Source organism: Mytilus californianus, unplaced genomic scaffold (assembly GCF_021869535.1).
Source record: "Mytilus californianus isolate M0D057914Y unplaced genomic scaffold, xbMytCali1.0.p SCAF_1, whole genome shotgun sequence".
NCBI lineage: Eukaryota > Metazoa > Mollusca > Bivalvia > Mytilida > Mytilidae > Mytilus > Mytilus californianus.
The window spans coordinates 24,249,949-24,269,403 of record NW_026262581.1 but is presented as its reverse complement, the minus strand read 5'-3'; the positions used below and the strand labels follow the sequence as shown (position 1 = coordinate 24,269,403).

The 19,455-nt window shown below is 30.6% G+C and overlaps 1 protein-coding gene across 16 annotated transcripts in view; it reads right to left on the bottom strand.

The window, feature by feature from the left end:
• Nucleotides 1–16,207, bottom strand: part of LOC127717605 (cilia- and flagella-associated protein 54-like) — a 79,110-nt gene extending 62,903 nt beyond the window's left edge. For 15 of the 16 annotated variants that reach the window (XR_007989262.1, XR_007989270.1, XR_007989264.1 and 12 more), the window contains exons 1-16: nt 15,933–16,207; nt 14,013–14,118; nt 13,387–13,530; nt 10,956–11,127; nt 10,249–10,307; nt 9,317–9,460; nt 8,836–8,949; nt 7,891–8,415; nt 6,791–7,370; nt 5,919–6,154; nt 5,106–5,192; nt 3,303–3,638; nt 2,502–2,663; nt 1,583–1,762; nt 707–799; nt 219–401 (exon numbers count right to left, since the gene is read on the bottom strand). Coding sequence is in view for 11 of the 16 variants with exons in the window: in XM_052223394.1 (XP_052079354.1) it covers nt 219–401; nt 707–799; nt 1,583–1,762; nt 2,502–2,663; nt 3,303–3,638; nt 5,106–5,192; nt 5,919–6,154; nt 6,791–7,370; nt 7,891–8,415; nt 8,836–8,949; nt 9,317–9,460; nt 10,249–10,307; nt 10,956–11,127; nt 13,387–13,530; nt 14,013–14,118; nt 15,933–16,123 (3,312 nt within the window). In the remaining 5 variants the exon portion in view is untranslated. The remainder of the gene's footprint in view (nt 1–218; nt 402–706; nt 800–1,582; nt 1,763–2,501; nt 2,664–3,302; nt 3,639–5,105; nt 5,193–5,918; nt 6,155–6,790; nt 7,371–7,890; nt 8,416–8,835; nt 8,950–9,316; nt 9,461–10,248; nt 10,308–10,955; nt 11,128–13,386; nt 13,531–14,012; nt 14,119–15,932) is intronic. The other variant, XM_052223387.1, reaches the window with a different exon arrangement.
• Between the last annotated feature and the right edge of the window lie 3,248 nt (nt 16,208–19,455).

The following is a 19,455-nucleotide window of genomic DNA, read 5'->3' as shown; positions in this document are numbered from 1 at the left end:
GTATTTTTTTTGGGTGTCTAAGTATTTGAATGATCTCTTGGTAAAAGTTTTGCATACCTCATTTTTTTTTTTTGGAAATCCCAGATTGAATAGTGATGACAAATCTTTATTAAGTCTGTATGAAAGTTATTATTATAATAACAACTTTTCTATTTGTTGACATTGAAGTTTAATTTTTCCATTGCCCAATTATCTGAGAACTAAATTAAAACACTTACCTGACTAAGGAAAGCCCAAGTCATCAGTACAGGTAGGGGACTTGATGCTAAGATTGGTTTAGAGCTATCTCCAATGCCACCTCCTATGATCTGTCCATCAGAATTATAAGCTGCTACAGCAAAAACATATTTCTCATCTGGCTTCAATCCTGATACTCTCAGTTCAGATTGGTTGCTTGGCACCTGTTAAAGATGAAAAATAGATAAATTGATACTGAAGATAGTGATAATAAAAAATATTTGATATAAATTATAATTATGGTAAATAGTATGTGTAGAATAATAGATTCTACACATATTTATCAACTATCAATAAAGATATATTTGGTCTGATAACTTCTGTCTTAAAAATTTGTCACAGTCACTAATAAATTAATAAAGCATGAAAAATAATAAGAAAATTAAATGAATCCCGATTTAAAAGTACCAAAGAAATTTTTAAATATCTTTCTCTATTTCATTTTTCATACTTTTTCATAGAAACTTACAGATTCTCCAGTTCCTGGCAAGAAATAATCATTGAGCCTCACTTTGACATTACTTCCAGATGATGACCTTGCGAATAACTTGTACCATGAAACCTACAACAAATGTATTTCAAAATAAAGTTAAAAAATATAATGAAAATGAAAACATACAAATCTTAAAATAAGAACAAATATTTGAGTTTTTACAATATTGTAATACTTGCAAAATCTAAATGTTCCATTTAAATAAAAAACATATCTTCTATAGGTAAAGCCATAATTGTAAATAAAGTCCAACAAATATTTTATCACTAACAGTAGAACCTACCAAAATAAATGATAAATTGAAAAAAAAGAAATCCTTTTTTAATTTTGCTTGATATTGATTTGATGTTTCATGAAGTTTGCTGTAAATCTTGTTCTGTAAATCATTGTGGGAATTTTTCTTTGTTTTTAAACACAGCATGTATCCCACACATTTGTCATGCTTGTTGTGACAAGATAACCAAGAAAGTAGAGACTAATGTAAAAAGTGCATACTTAAAATATAAAATATTGGAAAGATGAAATGTTAAGTAAATACCAAATTAAAATCACATTTATACATAAGTTTTCTTATTTTTTTTCAAATTGTCATTTATAATTTAATTTATTGAATTGATGTTTTAAAACCGACAAGTAAATCTTTTTACGAAGCTACTTGAGCAAATTTGATTTCAAAATTGAATTTTCTAGCACCGGTTGGATATCGCTGCTGATGGACTGTTTTGTCACCGATGGTATCATCAACTCACGAGTCAATAATTCTGTCCTGACATTATTTATGACATGCATTTCTATATTTACTGTGATAAATAAGTTAACACTGTTTCAAGTTATGGTGTAAAGTAAACTTGCCTGTTGTCCATCCTCAGATTTAAAAGGTGAGGGTTTGAATATCATCATGGTGTCTGTTCTACATAGAAGTATAGGTGCTGTTGGTACTTTGGTGGGTTTTGGATCAGTAACCACAGTATTATTGACCGTGAATATCATTTTCTCCTCATTCTGAGCTTTCTGTATACATGCTACAGCATCCTGTATAGTAAAGATTGTAAAATCAGTGAAACAAAAACATCCTTAAGTTTGTAAATTTTTATTGATATCTATTATATAAGCCATTGACAGTTTTGTTTTTGGGGCTTATTTAGGGCGAAAAGATCAATAGTTGATACAAAAGGCTTAACAAAAATTGTTCTACTCCACATCCTCACGTTTATGTATGATCTTGAAACTCTTCACATCTTGAAATAATGGTTTTAATATTGAGGGCCAAACAGGGCTCATACTCCTTTTAGTATTGAAATTGGAATCTTTTTCATGATGGTCCATATTTTCTATTTTTCTGTAAATTCATAATATGTTCTTTTTACATAGCAACATCAGGTATGGCAACCTTTTTTTAAGACTGCCACAATGGCAAAATCAAAGAACAAAAAAGAATATTGATAAAGAAAGAAAATTTAAACCAATGAAAAGCTATTAGAACAACCAAAATCACATTTCATTTATCAAAATGAATATTAACTGGTAATGGGCAAAAAAGTAGGCATCATATAATAAATTAAGATTCTCATCTCCTCACTTTCCTTTTTTTCTATTTTCACAACCCATTTTAAAGTTGACATTTTATTTCAACTTTAAGCAGTTTCAAAGAAAATTAAACCGAACTAAAAAAAATAACACAAGTAGGAAATCAAAATCATTTTACCTACTAATATTTTTTTTTGGCTTGGAAGATACATATAAAAATCAATTGCTCTCAAAGATATTATACCTCTAAAAGTTTTTTCTGTTCTTTTGAATATCCTACACCATCACTCAATAACAGTGACCTCTGCATCAGCAGAAGTGATTTAGATAACTGGTTTTTATTACACCTGGTTAAAAGTTCTTCATAGTTCTCTACATAACTACTCATCATTTCTCCATCCTCTCCCTAAAAAAAAATTTCTCCATTAGGTAATTATCATTAAATTTAAAACAACTTTTTTTTTTCAGTAGACATGTATTTTAATAATCCATGAACTATGATGTGTACTCCTTTTAATATTATGCGAAATATTTGATCTTATGATTTTTCCTAAAACATGCAAGAAACTGAGGCAAATCCAGTAAAATGCAATATAAAAAAAAATCTTAAATATCCATAGATTAGGTTTCAGTTTTCACCAGACAAGCATTGTTGAAGACAAGGATTTTTGCCCCAGAGTGTCCGAGGTTTTCTTATCTTGTACTAGCACAATATCAAGAATATTAGATTCTATTTATAAAAGATATACTCTTATTAAATTATAATCTTTTATGCACTTAGTCTATCTATATTATTGAAAAACATTAAATTTTTGTACTGTTAAAATTATGACTAAACTTTCAAAATCCACAGAAATAAGAAATACAGCAACAAGCTGCCTAAAAGGCTATAATTAATAAAAAGTGGTACAAGCTTTCCTTTCATATTAAGTAACTTGTAATATAATTTGCAATATTCTTGGTCTGTGTGCTTTGTTTCATGATCTCCTACCCCCTTTTTGAGACAATCTATTGTTTCAGCAAATAATTTTTTCATGCAACTTACATATTCCATTTTAGAACAAGTTCTTCTTTTGAATGGCTGATTATTCTTAGGTGCTGGTTCAGGGGCCAAACTGGTCAGTTTTATGCTGACCCTATGATACATCAAGATGAGTTCTAGATGGAGATCTTTAATTGTATTCCATACTGCCATGGCAGACCCTCTCATACTCTCTGGTATTAAGTCCATTTTGCTGGCCTGTGCATCATCATCTTTAGCTTCGGTCATTGTGGTAGGCTCCCTTGTTCTTGGTCCTGGTGCTTCTTCTTCTTTTGTATCTGTTATTTTTGTATTCTCTCTTGTCTGAGGGTCTGGTGTGAAAACATCTTCATTCAAGTCCTTAAAACAAAAAATAACTTTTTCTTTCGCTTCTGACTATTTTACAGTCACTTCAAGCCCCAGAAATCCAAAACTGTCTTGATTATCCATGAAATATTTGCCACTGAATATTCAGCAAACAACAATCATCCAAAACTCTTTTGAGCAACCAGGTTTATTTAATTGATATTGTATGGAAGTTAAAAGAAGAACCAAACGGTAAGTCTCGTGTCAACTGATTTTAGAAAAAAACTTTTTGTTTCATATTATTTCTATGTTCCTGATTAAATATGTGTAAAAAGTCAGACACAAAAATTTGTTATACTCATTTTAACATCTTTTTATTATAGATATCTTGTAGCAAAATGTTTTTTTTTATGTAAGGACTCATATCATAATATTAATGAAAAAAATCTCAAACTGAGACTTTTTTGGCAGTTTTGCATTAAATGCAAGAAATATGTAAAACAGATAAGTAGAGCAAAATTCAAAAATAGAAATATTGATATCTGTTATTTTCAAAGGCTGATGACGTGTGAACATCTGAATGATTTTATTTGGTAGATTTATAATACTTTTTTTTAATTTGTGTTAAAAAGGACTAAAAAAGTGGCCTTACCCTATCTCCTCCTTTAAATATCTTATTGAAGTTGAGCCATAAAATTTCACACTAATTTCCAATAATCAAAACAGAAAATGTTGTCGGTTTTGATTTTTAAATCTGGGGAAATAAAATGCTAGAATTTCACAATGCTGTTTAAATGTAGCTAGGTCTCTTTAAGTTTTATATCTACACATATAAGTTAAGTTTCAACATAAGATGGTGCACGGATTGAACAAGACTTTGTTATAACAATAACAAAACTTAATCACATTGAAACAGTGTCTAGTTCATTATCAACAGAAAGACACCATGTGTTAAGAGCTAACCGACATACAAAAACATATCACTTCATTGTACCATTGTTAGAACATTTATGGTTAAAGATAACAAAATAAAGTTAAAAACAAATTTTCTCCATATTAGATGTAAACTTTTCCACTAACATCTTGTTATTACACATTTTAGGCAATGCAAAATAAATTTTTAGATTCACACTATAATTAAATTTTCAAAACATAAAATAAACCAAGACTTAACTTTTTTTCTTATAAAAAATACATTAAGATAGAAAAATATACTTTTGAAATTTTCGGCCCCAAAATTAAATGAACAATTACTGATATTTCAACATAAGAAAAAAGAAGAAATCCCAATTTGAAAAAAAAAATTCTCAAAATAAAATAAATTCATGAGGCTGGTGTTCAGAAGCTAAAAAAATCTTTTCTTTGCCCTTTGATGTCAAATGTGTAGTAATAACTGAAGATGAACCCATCAGTTGGAAGAGGACTGTTAGATTTCCTATCAAAGGGGATGTTAATTCTCCAGAATTTTGACCTGTTAGAGGGTCTGCCTGACATATTAAGGGGAAGTCACTCCATACTTACTAGAGTACTGGCATTACTGCCAGCAATACTTTGTATTTCTATATCGTCCCTAATCATAGTGGGACATTTTTCCATATCAGTGTCAAGCTATTAATAATATCATATACTTGTACATATTTCAACTCGATCAGAAAAGTTTTACTAATCAACTACATCATATTCATGTCTTATGATAAAACTCATGAAAAGTAATGTTGTATTTTTCTTATTCTACACTTTTTCCTATACATATTTGAATTGAATTCAATATTTTAGTATTTCATATTCTCAAATGATTAATAAAACCATAAACTTTTCAAATCTTGAAGGCAAAAAAGGCAAATTAAACATATGTATTAGCAGCAACTACAAGGTTTTCTTAACCCTTTAAATATCAAACTTATCATCTAAAAAAACTTTATTTGTGTGTGTAGTACTTCAATACGTTAATGCCTTTCATTGAAAAAATGGTTGACTTGATTTAAAACAGAAAAAAATCTGCTGTCGTCTTAAAGAACACACAATAATGGTTAAAATTTTTTTGATCTGAAATCATTTAAAACATGCTTAGTTCAAATCAAATTTTGAAGAACTTTATAAATGAGTCTCAAAAATTCAGATAAAAAAATACCTCATCTGCTAACTTGATTTTCAGATTTTCAAGATCAATCTTAAGCTTGCAAAACAGAATTGGAGCTTGGCATCATTTAAGAACTAAGGTGCACATGACATACATAACTTTATTTTCGATAAACAAGTGATTCTTGGGTTGCTTCTTCAATACTTAACTTTTTTTAATAAAATCAATGATTCAATATCAAGCATAGAAAATACCTTAGCCCAGGAAACATCAGCTATGTTTGTGCCATCCTGTTTGGCACTAGCCTTTCTGGCATAAGCCACATTCTGTAACCCTAACTCTAGTATGTCACGAGCCTGTAGAAGCTGGTTACGTGGATTCATGTTGATCATTGACATAGATAACATGGACGTACGACTGACCAATAACTGACTGCCATCTGTTTGCTGTGTGTCAGAAAATGATGACTCTTTTATTCCAGAAGAATCACCTGAAAAAAACATCAATGAACAAGTAAATAATAGGTAAACATAATATGAAATTCATATTTACAGCATAAAACATTCATGTGTAAACCCATTATTCATGAAAACAGTTAATTCAATTTAAATTAATAAAACTGTTAGTTGTTGGAAACAAAATTGCTGCACTGAAAAAGCTCAAGTATGGTCACTTAACCTTAGATTTTCTCATTCTGTCCCAGCAAGGTTAATTGCATCAGATAATTAAAATATAAAAGCTCTTGTTCTTTCAAGAATATATATATTTTTTTTAAATAAATTTATAATTTATTTGCTTCAATACACAATTTAAGGTCCTTTGAATTCATATTTTCAAAATGAACAGGACACTGCTATGTACTCTAAACAGTACAACACCCTTTCATACTATTCTTCAAACTAAGCCAGACAGATGTAAATAAATCATAATTTCTTGAATTTCACTTTAAAGCAAATCTTTCTTAAAATATTCACAAAAAAATAGTCAAACTGATTTTAAGTTTTGGAAAAAAATAAATAAACATTCAATCATTTTTTTTTGCATGATCTCAACAACAAAATATGCAACATAATTTTCTTTTAAAAGGATGTTAAAAGATTTTAAAATTTTTTGAATTAATACAAACCTTCGTCAATATTAGCACTACTCTCTAATACAAGAGCCAGTCTAAGAACAACCTCAGCAGTCAGGGCAGGATCAACACTACTTATACCACACCAACACAAGGCCTTGTGTACTACATCCAGTAGAAACACCCATTTGCTCGGGTTTTCCATTTTCGTCAGGTACTTAGGGTTGTCGCTAGATCCAGTCTGGTGTTTCTGGAAAACATTTTTAGTCTTGTTCCAGAGAATCAAGGCAGCATCAACGATTATGTCTACTTCAATTCCGGAAGGCTGAAAAGGTCCATTGATCACAGATAGAAGACACTCGGCTGCAAGTATCATCTCGTCATTTACATTCATCGACCTTGAAGATGGTACTTGCTGTATTGTAATCCCTGTGCCAGTTCCACCAAATCCACTTTCATGTTCTTTAAATGAGTCTTTGGTATCCTTAGTTTCCCGATCTTTGCTCGTATCTTTATCATCTTCAACAATTGATGTAAGAGTTCGCTTGTGACGTCTACTTGGGTTTAATTTCTCAAATGCAAGGAGCAGTTCTAAAGCTTTTTCATCCCAGGCAAATTTTTCCTCACCAAGCAGCTGTTAAAAACATTATGGGATAAAAATTAGCTTTAAAGAGAAATGCATTAAGTATCAAATTTTTGTTTGGCAAGTTGTGTTTCTGCAGGGATCCTTGAAACTTATGCTTTGGACTCACCATACTCAGTGTAGACCAAAAATTGTGCAATTTTCAGACAAACTTTTGGAAAACTAAACAATTTTGCTTTTTATTCCGTATAAAAGTATCTGAGTGTTTTAAATAAAAGATTTCAATAGTATATTTCCAACAACAACAAAAAGTTTTTGTGGATTCATTATTTTTATGGGGTACAAGTTTTTGAGGATTACATTGGTAAAGGTTAACCACAAATTCATATCTTCAACAAAGTTTAAATTTTCTATAGGTTTGTAAGCAAACTTTGGCGAAACCATGAAATTAAATATCTTCAAAAAGACAATTGTTCCTCAATCCACGAAAATTGGTATACACAAAAATGAATCCACTGTATCTATCAGAATCTGAAACATCAAATTAATGATAACAATCTGGACACCTTACCCGTAGGTATCCCAAGACACTTTCAATCAATCCATCAAATACATCCCACTGTTCAAAACAGAAGGCCATCTTGACAAGTTTAATAGCCCCATCAATAGTAGCTCCGTCCTCTCCTTTAGTAGCCATCTCTATCAATGACCTGTCAGACACTACTCCGGCTAATGCTGGAAGGTGATATGGACTCTGTGGTTTTATTGAGGCTCCTCTCAATCCTCCACCTCCTGCTAAGATCTCTTGTCCAGACATAAACAATTCTGCATATACGTCAAGGATTTCTACTTCTCTATCAGCAGCTGGTGGGGATGTTAGCAATATACGACGATTAGTATCATTCAGTGCTTCCAGAATGCACAGAAACTGGGAAGCACTTCCTTCAAACATATCAGCTAATAATCTCTCTGTTGGTGTTCTTGGCCATGGCATATTTTTTGCCTCTACCAAGTTAGCTCTTGTCTTTGGTCTCAGCCATTCTTTTGGTTTTCTCCTTGTTTCATACACAGACCTTTTAAACACCATAACTGCCATCTGAAATACAATATTTTACAAAACTTTTTGTAAAGGTATCACCATTTTTGTTCCTAAGTTTGCTTTAATTCAATACTCATAAATTCCTTTTACATCCATACATGTATATAACCAGACACTCCAATAGTCATGTGTGCTATCAAACAAGGTAGAAAATGAAAAGCATATGTTCTTGTCATCATGGGATAAAAAGGTTTTCCAGTAATTCTTTCTATTTTATTACACAAATGATACTTTCTGAGGTCAAATTAAAAGTGACTTCTTTCATTTGCTTGTGTGTCAGTCTTATTCTATTTCTGTCATTTTCTTTGCTTTTTTTTTCTTTAATTACACTCTGGTCCATATACAATTATAGACCAGCAACTTTTGCTTTATAACAATTAGAAAATTTTGCTTTTCTTTAAATAAATAATTACTCACCTTAACTGTGGCTTGTCTGAAGGATTCTGCTGAATCAGCACTTTCAGGAGCACTACTTAAACTCTCCAATTTATTCAATTCATTAATTTTGGCTAATCCTCTTCTTGCAAAGGCCTAAAATGAAAGTTTATACAGCCTCATTAAAATATGCCATATAAACAAGAGGCTCATAAGGGCCTAAATTGATCACCTGGTATTGGTGTGCAGTTAAAAAAACAACTATGATTTATTTAGGAACAGTTCATGAATATTAGTTGCTCAGAAATGAATTTTATAAATCTCAAGTTTTTCAAAGTGTTGTCTAGTTGATAATTGTAAATCTCTGTTGAAACTTGGTACAAATTATTAACAGATCTGTTTAAAATGTATGACCAGAAAAATACCCAACTTACAAACTCTGCATAAAAAAATTTCCACTAAAGCCTATGCAATTCAGATTAACTATGCTAACAAGAATTTATTCAAGTTATAACTTAAATACCTCAGCATGATGTGATGCTTTACAATCAAAATAAGACTGGCAAACAGCTGTATAAAGTGTAGATCTCCATGGTAAATATTTGACTGACAGCAGGGGTACAGATGTCTCCATACACATACACGCCCACAAAAGGAATTCTAAAACCTGAAATATGTAAAACATCACCCCTATATTAAAAAACATGTATGAATATTTATATATTGCTTTAATAAAAAGAACAAGTCTTTCCAATAATGTCTAAAATTCCATGGATCATTTCCAAAACAAGTGATAACAGGAACTGCTACATGGATTGATGGATTAAGATTTATTTTTAGAATATGAGATATGCTGCTCATTTTATTTTTTAAAAGACTTGTAATACAGGATATTCAGACCCGATTATAAGTGTCCTAATTCAAATCTATATTTATATGTAAGGGTGCTTGTTTATACTGTTATTTCATTGTAATTGTGCTAAAGGTAAGGTTATAAGTCCCTCCAGCAAAGATATCCTTTTTTTTTAACTAGGCCCTTTTGGCATTCTTTGACTTTGTCTTATATCTAAATACTAATGTCAAGATCTCAACAATAGGCTATTATGATTTATTTTGCAATTTGGCATTAAATGCAAGAAATTTGCAAATGAACAAAAAAAAATTAATTACTGAAATCTGTTTGACTACTGTCTTATAAACACCAGAATGCTGTTATTTGATGGATTTATAATTTATAATTTTCAAATCAAGGAACCAAAATTATGACTTTATCATACTGTCTCTTTTGAATACTTTATTAACCATTAATTATCAACAATCATGCACTGATTTAAGACCTTCATAATATCTACATGATGTCTTTTGATTGAATTGTTGAAAATCAAACGCACCTATGTGAATAGACAATAGTAAGTACAATGTAATGTACTGTATCTCTGCGAGTTCTAGACTTACCCTAGCTGAATGACCAAGGGACATCAGATGTCTAGATATACTGTAGATATGGATGGTTCCTATTAAGGATAAAAAAAAAATACAAAGTGTCAGAACAAGAAAAATAATTACTCATCAAGTACTTTTTATAAATGGATCAATATTTCAAATAACATTATTCAAGAATACACAAATAAGTAGAAACTATGTCACTAACCATTTACAGATACAGCACAATATTTGAAGCAATCATGTTTTCCTTCAGAAATGTGCATAGAAAATCTTTTCTAAAATAAAAATACAATAAACGACTATGACCACCAAACTATCGTACTCAAGTTGATCAAAGTGTTTGCTAGCTTGCTAGTTTCCATCCAGTTACAAGGTTCAAATAATTTGTTTCAACATCTGAGTATTTCATATGTTATTCTATAAATCCTCATACTTTTTTACCTGTAAACTGAACGTTTACAATTCAACAATTTAAATCACTTGGTGTCCACTGGAAGTACAGAGAACCAGAGTTTTATATCAGAAGTTTTGTATATTGAAATTCAAAGGTCTAAATCCAACTAGAGGGAGTTAAGGCAAACGTTTTGTATTTGGAAAAAAAAATTGCTGTTGATTTTTTGGTGACAAATTTTGGAAGCCCAGCACAGACAGAGTGATTAGGACACGTATCCTATAATAAAGAAAAAACTTGACCTTATCACTACTACATTACTTACCATTATAAACAAGCCAACATAATGACTCCTTTGGCAGTACAACCTGCATTACAAGTCTAAGAAAGGACAGTATATGTACACATTTGTCTGTTGATTGTGTATTTTGAAGTTTTGGATCAACCATACGAACTGTTTGGTACATGCTTATACTTTTCCCCATTAAAGCACGAAACTGAAAAAGTAAAAGTATCAATTTCAAAACTTTATTGAAACATGCAAATCCAATTTATCAATTTACAATAAAGCAACCTTTCTAAGTAGATTATCAATTTAAAAATTATGCCTTGAAATAGAAAAAGTATACTTTCTCAACTAAACTCTTAGAAAGGGACATATTTTCTTTGGTCATTTGACAGGCATAAACCAACCATGTCTGCCATGTCTGATCTAAACAGTATTTAAACCTTGGATTCAGAAAGGATTTGTTTTAGACATATTTTGCTGCACTAAAAAATAATACACTATCTTTCCACTAACTTGTAAATGTTGAAAATGGTATTTAGGAAGCAATTTCCACTTAATTTAATATATTGTACAACACATATCTTTAAGATAACAACTGAGAAATGAAATAAAATTCCATCAAATTTTGCAGTTACCATTTGCAAGAAATAAGAGAAACCTTGATAATTTGTTTGTCCTTTAGCTTCATGCAGATTATATGTTAATATATAAATAAACCTATTTGAAAAGATCAGGCCTGAAATTTTTTCATATGTCTATGTCTTTTTAATTTGCATGCTTATTTGTCTTGGTGTATGGGATGTCAGTCTTCACTTGTTACTGTGCAGTTATGTATTAAGTTGATTGTTAAATATAATTTGACCACACAAATAAACATGCATTTGAGATCTACCTACAAATATAATAACACATCAAACATGCATATGTCATTTTATTAATCCATTTAAAATATTTCCATTAAAATTACAAATTATCTATTATATAATGTTTTTTAAATTAAGTTATACATTCAAAATATGAATTCTTACTGCAGCAGTGATTACCAAAAATGTTTTATGAAAACATTTATTATGCACAACAAACCTGTATCATGCAGATTAAAAAAAATCTTGGTGAGAGTGAGTTGTCTCCCATTTCATCTGTTTGTAGATTCTTTACAATAATAAACATGTTCTCAGAGGCAGGTTTAATATATATATATATATATATATATATATATATTTGTATACAAATTGAATATAAAATCTACTAATACTTTTAATTCTTCTGGGTATGCTGTATAGCATGTATTTTAAAATGACAAATATTAAAATTAAAACACATAAACAGGAGACAACTCTGTTTTTCATCTGTTTAAAGGAATTGTTTAACATACAGTATGTATAAAAATATTTAAGCTTTACGTTGAAATTATGCAAAAATTTACCTGCTTAACAAAAAATTCCTCTTTCTGTAGAAAAGTTAACATTACTACTAATAAATAGTAACATATGCACATGCAAATAGTTACGAAATAATATTTTTATAGTTAAAAAAAATGAAGTGTTGTTTGTGTTGATCAGTCTTTAGTTTACTATGTAATGTTTTGTTGACTTGTTTGTCTGTTCATCTTTTTTCTTTGGTAATGTTGTTATCTATCTTTCTTAAGTGCCAGTCTTTGTAAGAATCAGGCAATTTTGAAAAAAATCAAAACATGACCGAAAAAAAACCATCGGACCTAACCATCCTATTTTGAAGTTACACTCATCCTAAGTTAGAAATGGTAGGTCTTTCGTTTCTGCGTGTCTGGTAGTTCCGGAAATCTTTTGATAAATTTTGGTTAGAATAATAGCAAATTACACTGTTAGCTCCCCTTAATAGTTAATTTCTGGTGCATATCAACCAAATTATATCTGTAATTACCAGAACAGGAAAAGGAAACGAATGTTATATTCATGCACCATTATACATTTTGAACATAAACTAATGTCAACTTGAGTGAGTTTTTGTTTGTCATGTTTTCACCACTGCCTGATTCTTAGTCAGATTGGCACTTAAACTGAATGTTTTTACTCCCTTTTTTACACCAAAAACATTGGTGGAAATCTTCAAAATGCGTTTATTTGATTTTAACTTGGATCAATACACAACTGATGAATATTTACTAAGTTCCAACTCCTGTACCAAAAGTAGAAAATAATAGTTCTTTCCTCTTTCAATCTATACATTTGTCAAAGTGTCATGTAGTTTTCCCAAATTCTTCGCCCTATCAATACAGTTTTTACTACATAGGTATTTCATCAAACAAAAATGTTCTCCTGGAAAAAATTTAAGGCATTGAAATCGTAAAAAAACAAACAACGAACATATTTCATGTTTACAGGATATGGTTTTGTTGTAATAAGTACTTCCTTTTTGGATTTACTTGATTAAGAGTATAATATATTTTCCTTTTACTTTTTAAATGTGTATTCTTTTTCAGACTTACTGTCAATCCAGCATTCTCACTATCAAATCCTTCTGGAAAAAAAGTCATTCTAAAGATGTCGACATCAGTGATCTCCTCCACATTGATGTTACCAAAATGTAACAGATACCTGTCATAGCACTGCCATAATGCTAAACTGTATTCCTAAAATATAAAATTCTTTATAATAAATAGTTAAATAGTAAATTTACCAATTTTTGCTTTTCTGCTACCAGACTTTTGACACCAATAAAAAGTGTTAGATGAGAAGTGATGTGTATTTTATCTGTGGTTTTCCACCCTATTAGAACTTTAAAAAAAATCAACTGGCATATTCTGATTCTATTCTTGGATGTTAAGAAAGTTTTGAACATAATAAAAGGGATATTGTTTTGATATATGAATAATTTTGTAGTATTTTACAGGATCTAGTGTACAAGGACACTTTCTTTCTTCTATGTTAAAACTGTCTATAGTCATATAGTAATAGATATAGTAATAACTGAATAGCAGCATTATAGATGATCTTTTAGGTTTTTGATAACACATTGAGGTAAAAAATATATGATACTGTTTTACCTGTTCTAAATTGGTGGGGGGGAAATCAGTTTTCTTTTGTTATAAATTTTTATAAAACTCTAAATTACCCGCACAGTCATCAGAAAATCACCCATTTGCAGCAATTTCTCCTGGTAATAAATCTCTGGTAGCTTTGGCTCATATTTGTTCCATAATTCAAACAGAGTGTCTGATCTAAAAGAAAAAAAAAACAAAGTATTTTCAATCCCTCTTTCATATATATATATATATGCAGGAGTGTTGTTTCTTTGAAAATTTCTATCATGTTTATGGAGCTTTATAGGAAAGAAAATATCTATACACATCATTTAATAGAACAGGAACATGACAACTTAAGCCTTCCAATTAGGTGAATGCAATATGAAACCATCAGTTGTTCATGTTGTTCAAAGAAGCTGTCTCAACTTACACAGGTTAACATTCATTAGACATAAGTCTTGTCATGTGTAATTAAAATACAATGAAATAGACAAATCTCAACATAAATATTGATAACTGTTAAAAAACGTAGAATTGATTTAGACTTTAGTTACTAAATAAACAGTTCTAATTAAATGCTCAGTTTACTGGATTATCCCTACAAATGGTCATTATCTTATTCTTCATTTCCAACAACCGATTGGATTAAAGGTTAAACAAATATTATTAAAATAAATAATTTTCAAATATTAAGCTCTTTAATGATGCTCAACATGTTACATGTTTGTCTTGAGATCTACAAGTTGAATCAACAATTAAAAACTATATATATAAATAAAAATATTGTTTTTCAAGTCAAGTCCAGTACTTATGACTGAAGTAGTCATCCAATGCATGTGCTGTAGGACGAGGAAGTAGAAATAAAATATAGCCATTTTTTTAAGTAGAATACCACAACTCCCAAACTTTCATTTTAACAACTGTAAATATCACCTAGTTTCTTGTCATCATCTTATTTTGTGAAAGACTTCCAGTTACAACGACTTACAAATCAAATGCGGTATCGGTTCAGTTCGCCCTTAGTTCATTCACCCATCATGCCAATAGTCTATTCGCCCTATCTTTTTAAATATATTAATGGTATTTAGGTTTTTATGTAACTACAAAAATGTATGCAGATATTTATTGCTAAATATTATATTCTCAAATATATCTATCTCAAAATTCATAAAAACAAGACGGAAATATTTTAAATGAATTGCTTGATTTCGAGCATTGATTGGCTTCATTGTCATGATTGTTACATTTGTTTTTATTTAGAATTAATTCTAATAACTGTTTATTTTAATTATGAACATGCTGATTATCACTTCAATCTCACTGATTTTTGTATAAATTGTTCTTGGTGGTTTAATAATGAAAATAAACTAGTCAGCTTGGAATACACCTTATCGCTATTCCCGGCTGACCCGGCCGCTTGAACTTTTGACGTCAACAACAATCACTTTTCCATTGTGGCATCAGATATTTTGTTTTATGACGTCAAAATTTTACGGGAACCTGTGTGATATCCAGTAATGGCGGACAAATAGCGATAAGGTGTATAAGTAAAATGTAAAATTGGTCTTCAGTTGTCTTATATTAAAATTTATGCTTTGTATTCCGAAGACTTCAGTGCAATTTGCCAAATCAAAATAAATAATTATCTGGTTGGAGCAATAGAACATAAATATTGCATTTTGTGCAAAATCAGTGAGCAAAAATTATATGTATTTTTAAGCATCCCCTGCAAACATGTTTACAAAATCTCAACACTCTATAACTTCAATACATACTGAGGCTATTCAAATAATATAATAAACAATTCTACAACATGTCACCAAAATGAAATAAAAATGAGGGCGAACAGACCTAGGACAAACAGAAACTTTGGCAAACACAAATCAGGATATGACATACCCAGATCCCTCATAGTCATATGCAAGGGGAAGCACCTGCTAGTGCTAGTTGCATATCTATGATAACTGAATTGGTTGGCAATTGACATTACATTAAAACCTAATACTAACGCCCTAGATGATGGTTCTTCTGCAGGTTTTTTGTAGCCAGGGCTATTTCGTTTGCGCATATAACCCATAAACTTTTTGATTTCTTGGTCCAGCGACTGGAAAACTGGATTTGTTTTGTCTTTGCTGTAGAAAGAACTTGGCTGTCCCCTGTTTATAGAGGCAACCGCAGCACTCTTCAACAGTGCAGCCATTTCGCAATATTTATTGTTCTTCTTCTGTTCAAATTAGAATTGTCATTTGATGTGTATGTTTTTAAAGTTTACGCCGCCATTTTCAACGCCTGGCAGTCGCTATGGAATTAAGGGGAAGTAACTCTGGTCAAAAACTTCAATTTTTCCCGCCCTTTTTTTAGATTTTATAGCTAAAAGTATCTTACTGCTTATATATATATATATGTATAATGACCAAAATATTGCCATTTCTCGTAATTTCGATATTTATTTTTCGAATATTGCCTTCTGGTAGTAGCAATACAGATTAGCCAATAATATGAAACGTTGGAGAAAAATATCAAAAACCTGAATCCAACTTTGAAGATTCATTTGAAAAGAAATTTACAGTTTAAAAAATAATACCTAAAATTTTTATCGATAAGTCAAAAAATGAAAACCCTATTATTCCAATTAAGAAGTATACCTAAGACAGTTTTATCTATTCTCTATCTTTTTGCCTGACATTTTTCTCTATTCTTTAATTATATTTAAGAACCCCTTTAGTCATTATCTATTCTTTTTTCAGCCTATTTTTTCCACTATTCTCTATTTTCTTCGCCCCCTAGTGATCTATTCTAAAAACCACATATAGACCTTCATACTGCTTGGAAATTTGTCCGTCGTCTTTAACCAAATTATTCTGCTTTTAGTTTTTTTTTTTTTACTTAACCGTATTCACGGTATTTTGATGTTATCTCGAAATAAACATATTTGTATTACTACATTATGCCAAGGAATTGTATATAGTTTTTCTCCTGTTTCGTAGCGAGTACAAATACATTTTATATTTCCGACAATGTACATATATTGTTTTTATCCTAGGCTGCAACCAACACCCGGCACTTGAGCAGGGGCTTTTGTTGTTTAATTCCCAATCATTGTCTCTGATTTTTCAAAGAAATCGACATAGTTTAAACGCGGATCGCGAAGAGGACCCCAAAATGAACTGTTACCCAGAAAGTTTAAATATACAATTCCTTGATTTAATATGCGAGTCTGTATTCTTCTGTTTACAACTGTTACAACGATTTATCAGAATATATCATAAAAGTCGGATCATGCATATGACTATAGCTTATTAAAAACGTTTCAGTAACCTGGTAACAAATGTTGTTGGGTTGTTGTGCCATAGGCCTTCACCTAAAATATATATTCAATTCATTATATGTAAAACGTGGCAACACATCCTGTACTTTTATGGGGAAAACGAATGAGAGAGTTTGCCAAAATATTTCACCGGTTTTTTTATGAGCCTCCTCATTGGGTTTTTGATTATGTGATTACTTGGCCGTTTTTATAGTGATTATTTTATTACCAGACCAAATATTTCATGATTATTTGATTATTTGATAATCTAGGACTGTATTTTTGATTATTTGATTATCTTGTTTAAAAAGATAATTAATGATTATGTGATTATATTTGCAAAACAATTGTGATTATGTGATTACTTGGACACCCCCATGAGGGGCCTCTTTCATGCAAATCTTATTACTCCTTACTCCATCGTAATTTCTCTCGGCAAACCGCGACCGTAACGTAGGTGGACATGTTATCTACGAATATCAAAGGTTACGTACATTCAGGACCGTAGCCAGGCGGGGAAATGGAGGGGGGGGGGGGTCGTGGGGTTCGTAAAAATCCCCTTTGAAAACAAATAAGCACTATTCAAGTCGACTTTCTGTTTGAATTGTGACTATTAAAGTTTAGATTTTGTTTGTCGTGAGTCGATGTAACATTTTTTGTTGCTGTGTAAAATCGTATATTGTTTTATATCATTCAAAGTTTTGTTTAACGTGCTAATTTTTTTTTTTATTTCTTGAATTGTCCCCAAAATAATAACACTAGAATCGATTAAATGAAATAATCAATATTTAAAACAGTATACATATATACCCGCATCAAGAAGTTTCCCGTATAAAATGGTAATAAAATAGCAAATGTCGATACTGTTTACTTATATTTTGGCATTACACAATGTCATGCGTTTCTCAGACTGTTTATGAAGTCTTTACATTAATTCCTTTGGATGTGTACTGATTGATACTTTAGTATGGAAAACATTATTTATTTTATCAGTTGAAATTGGCTTTGAACTAGCTTTCAGTAGCTACGAGTACTCTTTTATCGGTACTTTGTGCCTATTTTTTTATGTTAGTTGGTTTGTTTGTGCTTCGTAATTCAACGGTTGTCGTTGGTTCATTTCTGTCATATTTGTTTTTCGTAAATTGTATTGTATAAATAAGGCTGCTAGATTTCTCGTCTAAAAAATAAATAATTCATAAATTTAATTCCTTCAAATTCTTTCCGACGTGCAGGACGGACATGAAAGACGGGACGCGACGTCACAATATGACGAGAACGTTGCCATGGGACTACTTTAACAGATCTATGTTAACTGCATGCATCCAAGTAAGTACTTATAAGCATATTGCTTTGATGCGTATCTTTACAAAAATATAACTTGGTGGACTGTAAATTATGAAGTATATGATCAGAATCGAACACGAATGGTACATTTGGTATGTTTAGTTGGACCATTAACTTTGCAGCCACCAAATATATATTTAGCAATTTTCCCCTTGCATTTTGTTTCACTCACAGGATTAAAGCAGAATTTGCCTGTGGAATTGAATTTTAAGGAGTCTAAATGATATGATTACATGCTTACAATATCCTACTTGTATCATATCCATTTTGTCATTATATATTTATTACGATTTTTTGGGTGCTAAATAATTGCTGTTGAAGACGAGTTTAAAAAAAACAATTTTACATGTTTTTTTTTGTAAGCTTTTGCATCGATGGACACCCGGAATCTAAATTTAGAAAAAGTTTATCTCCTTTATCATAGTTATCTTTTTCTTCTTTTTATCTTTCTGTCCGTAGCTAATCACTCTTGGATATAAAAAGCTCTGTCCTATTTAGATTCTCTCTAGTTAAGATTCTCATAAACCATTATCAATTATTGGCGGTTCCCTCTGAAAGCAGCGTATGTTAAGTTTTTGATTTTTAGATGTACTTTCGAGAATAGTTCAAAATCATATTTCTCAAGTTTGACATTGTATACATCATGCGTAAAAGAAAATATGAGGCGTATACGCCAAGGATACAACAATCTAATGATACAACACCCCAAATTATGAAAAAAAAATTAAAAGACGAATAGAGGTCAACATACGGTCTTCAACAGTTGCCAAGTAAATTAATACAATGTAAATATTGATTAACCAATGAAAATTGTACTGTTTGTAATTTAAAATGGTTGCTGCTATAGATAACCCTCATTTTATTTTTTTCTGAAGTGCAAT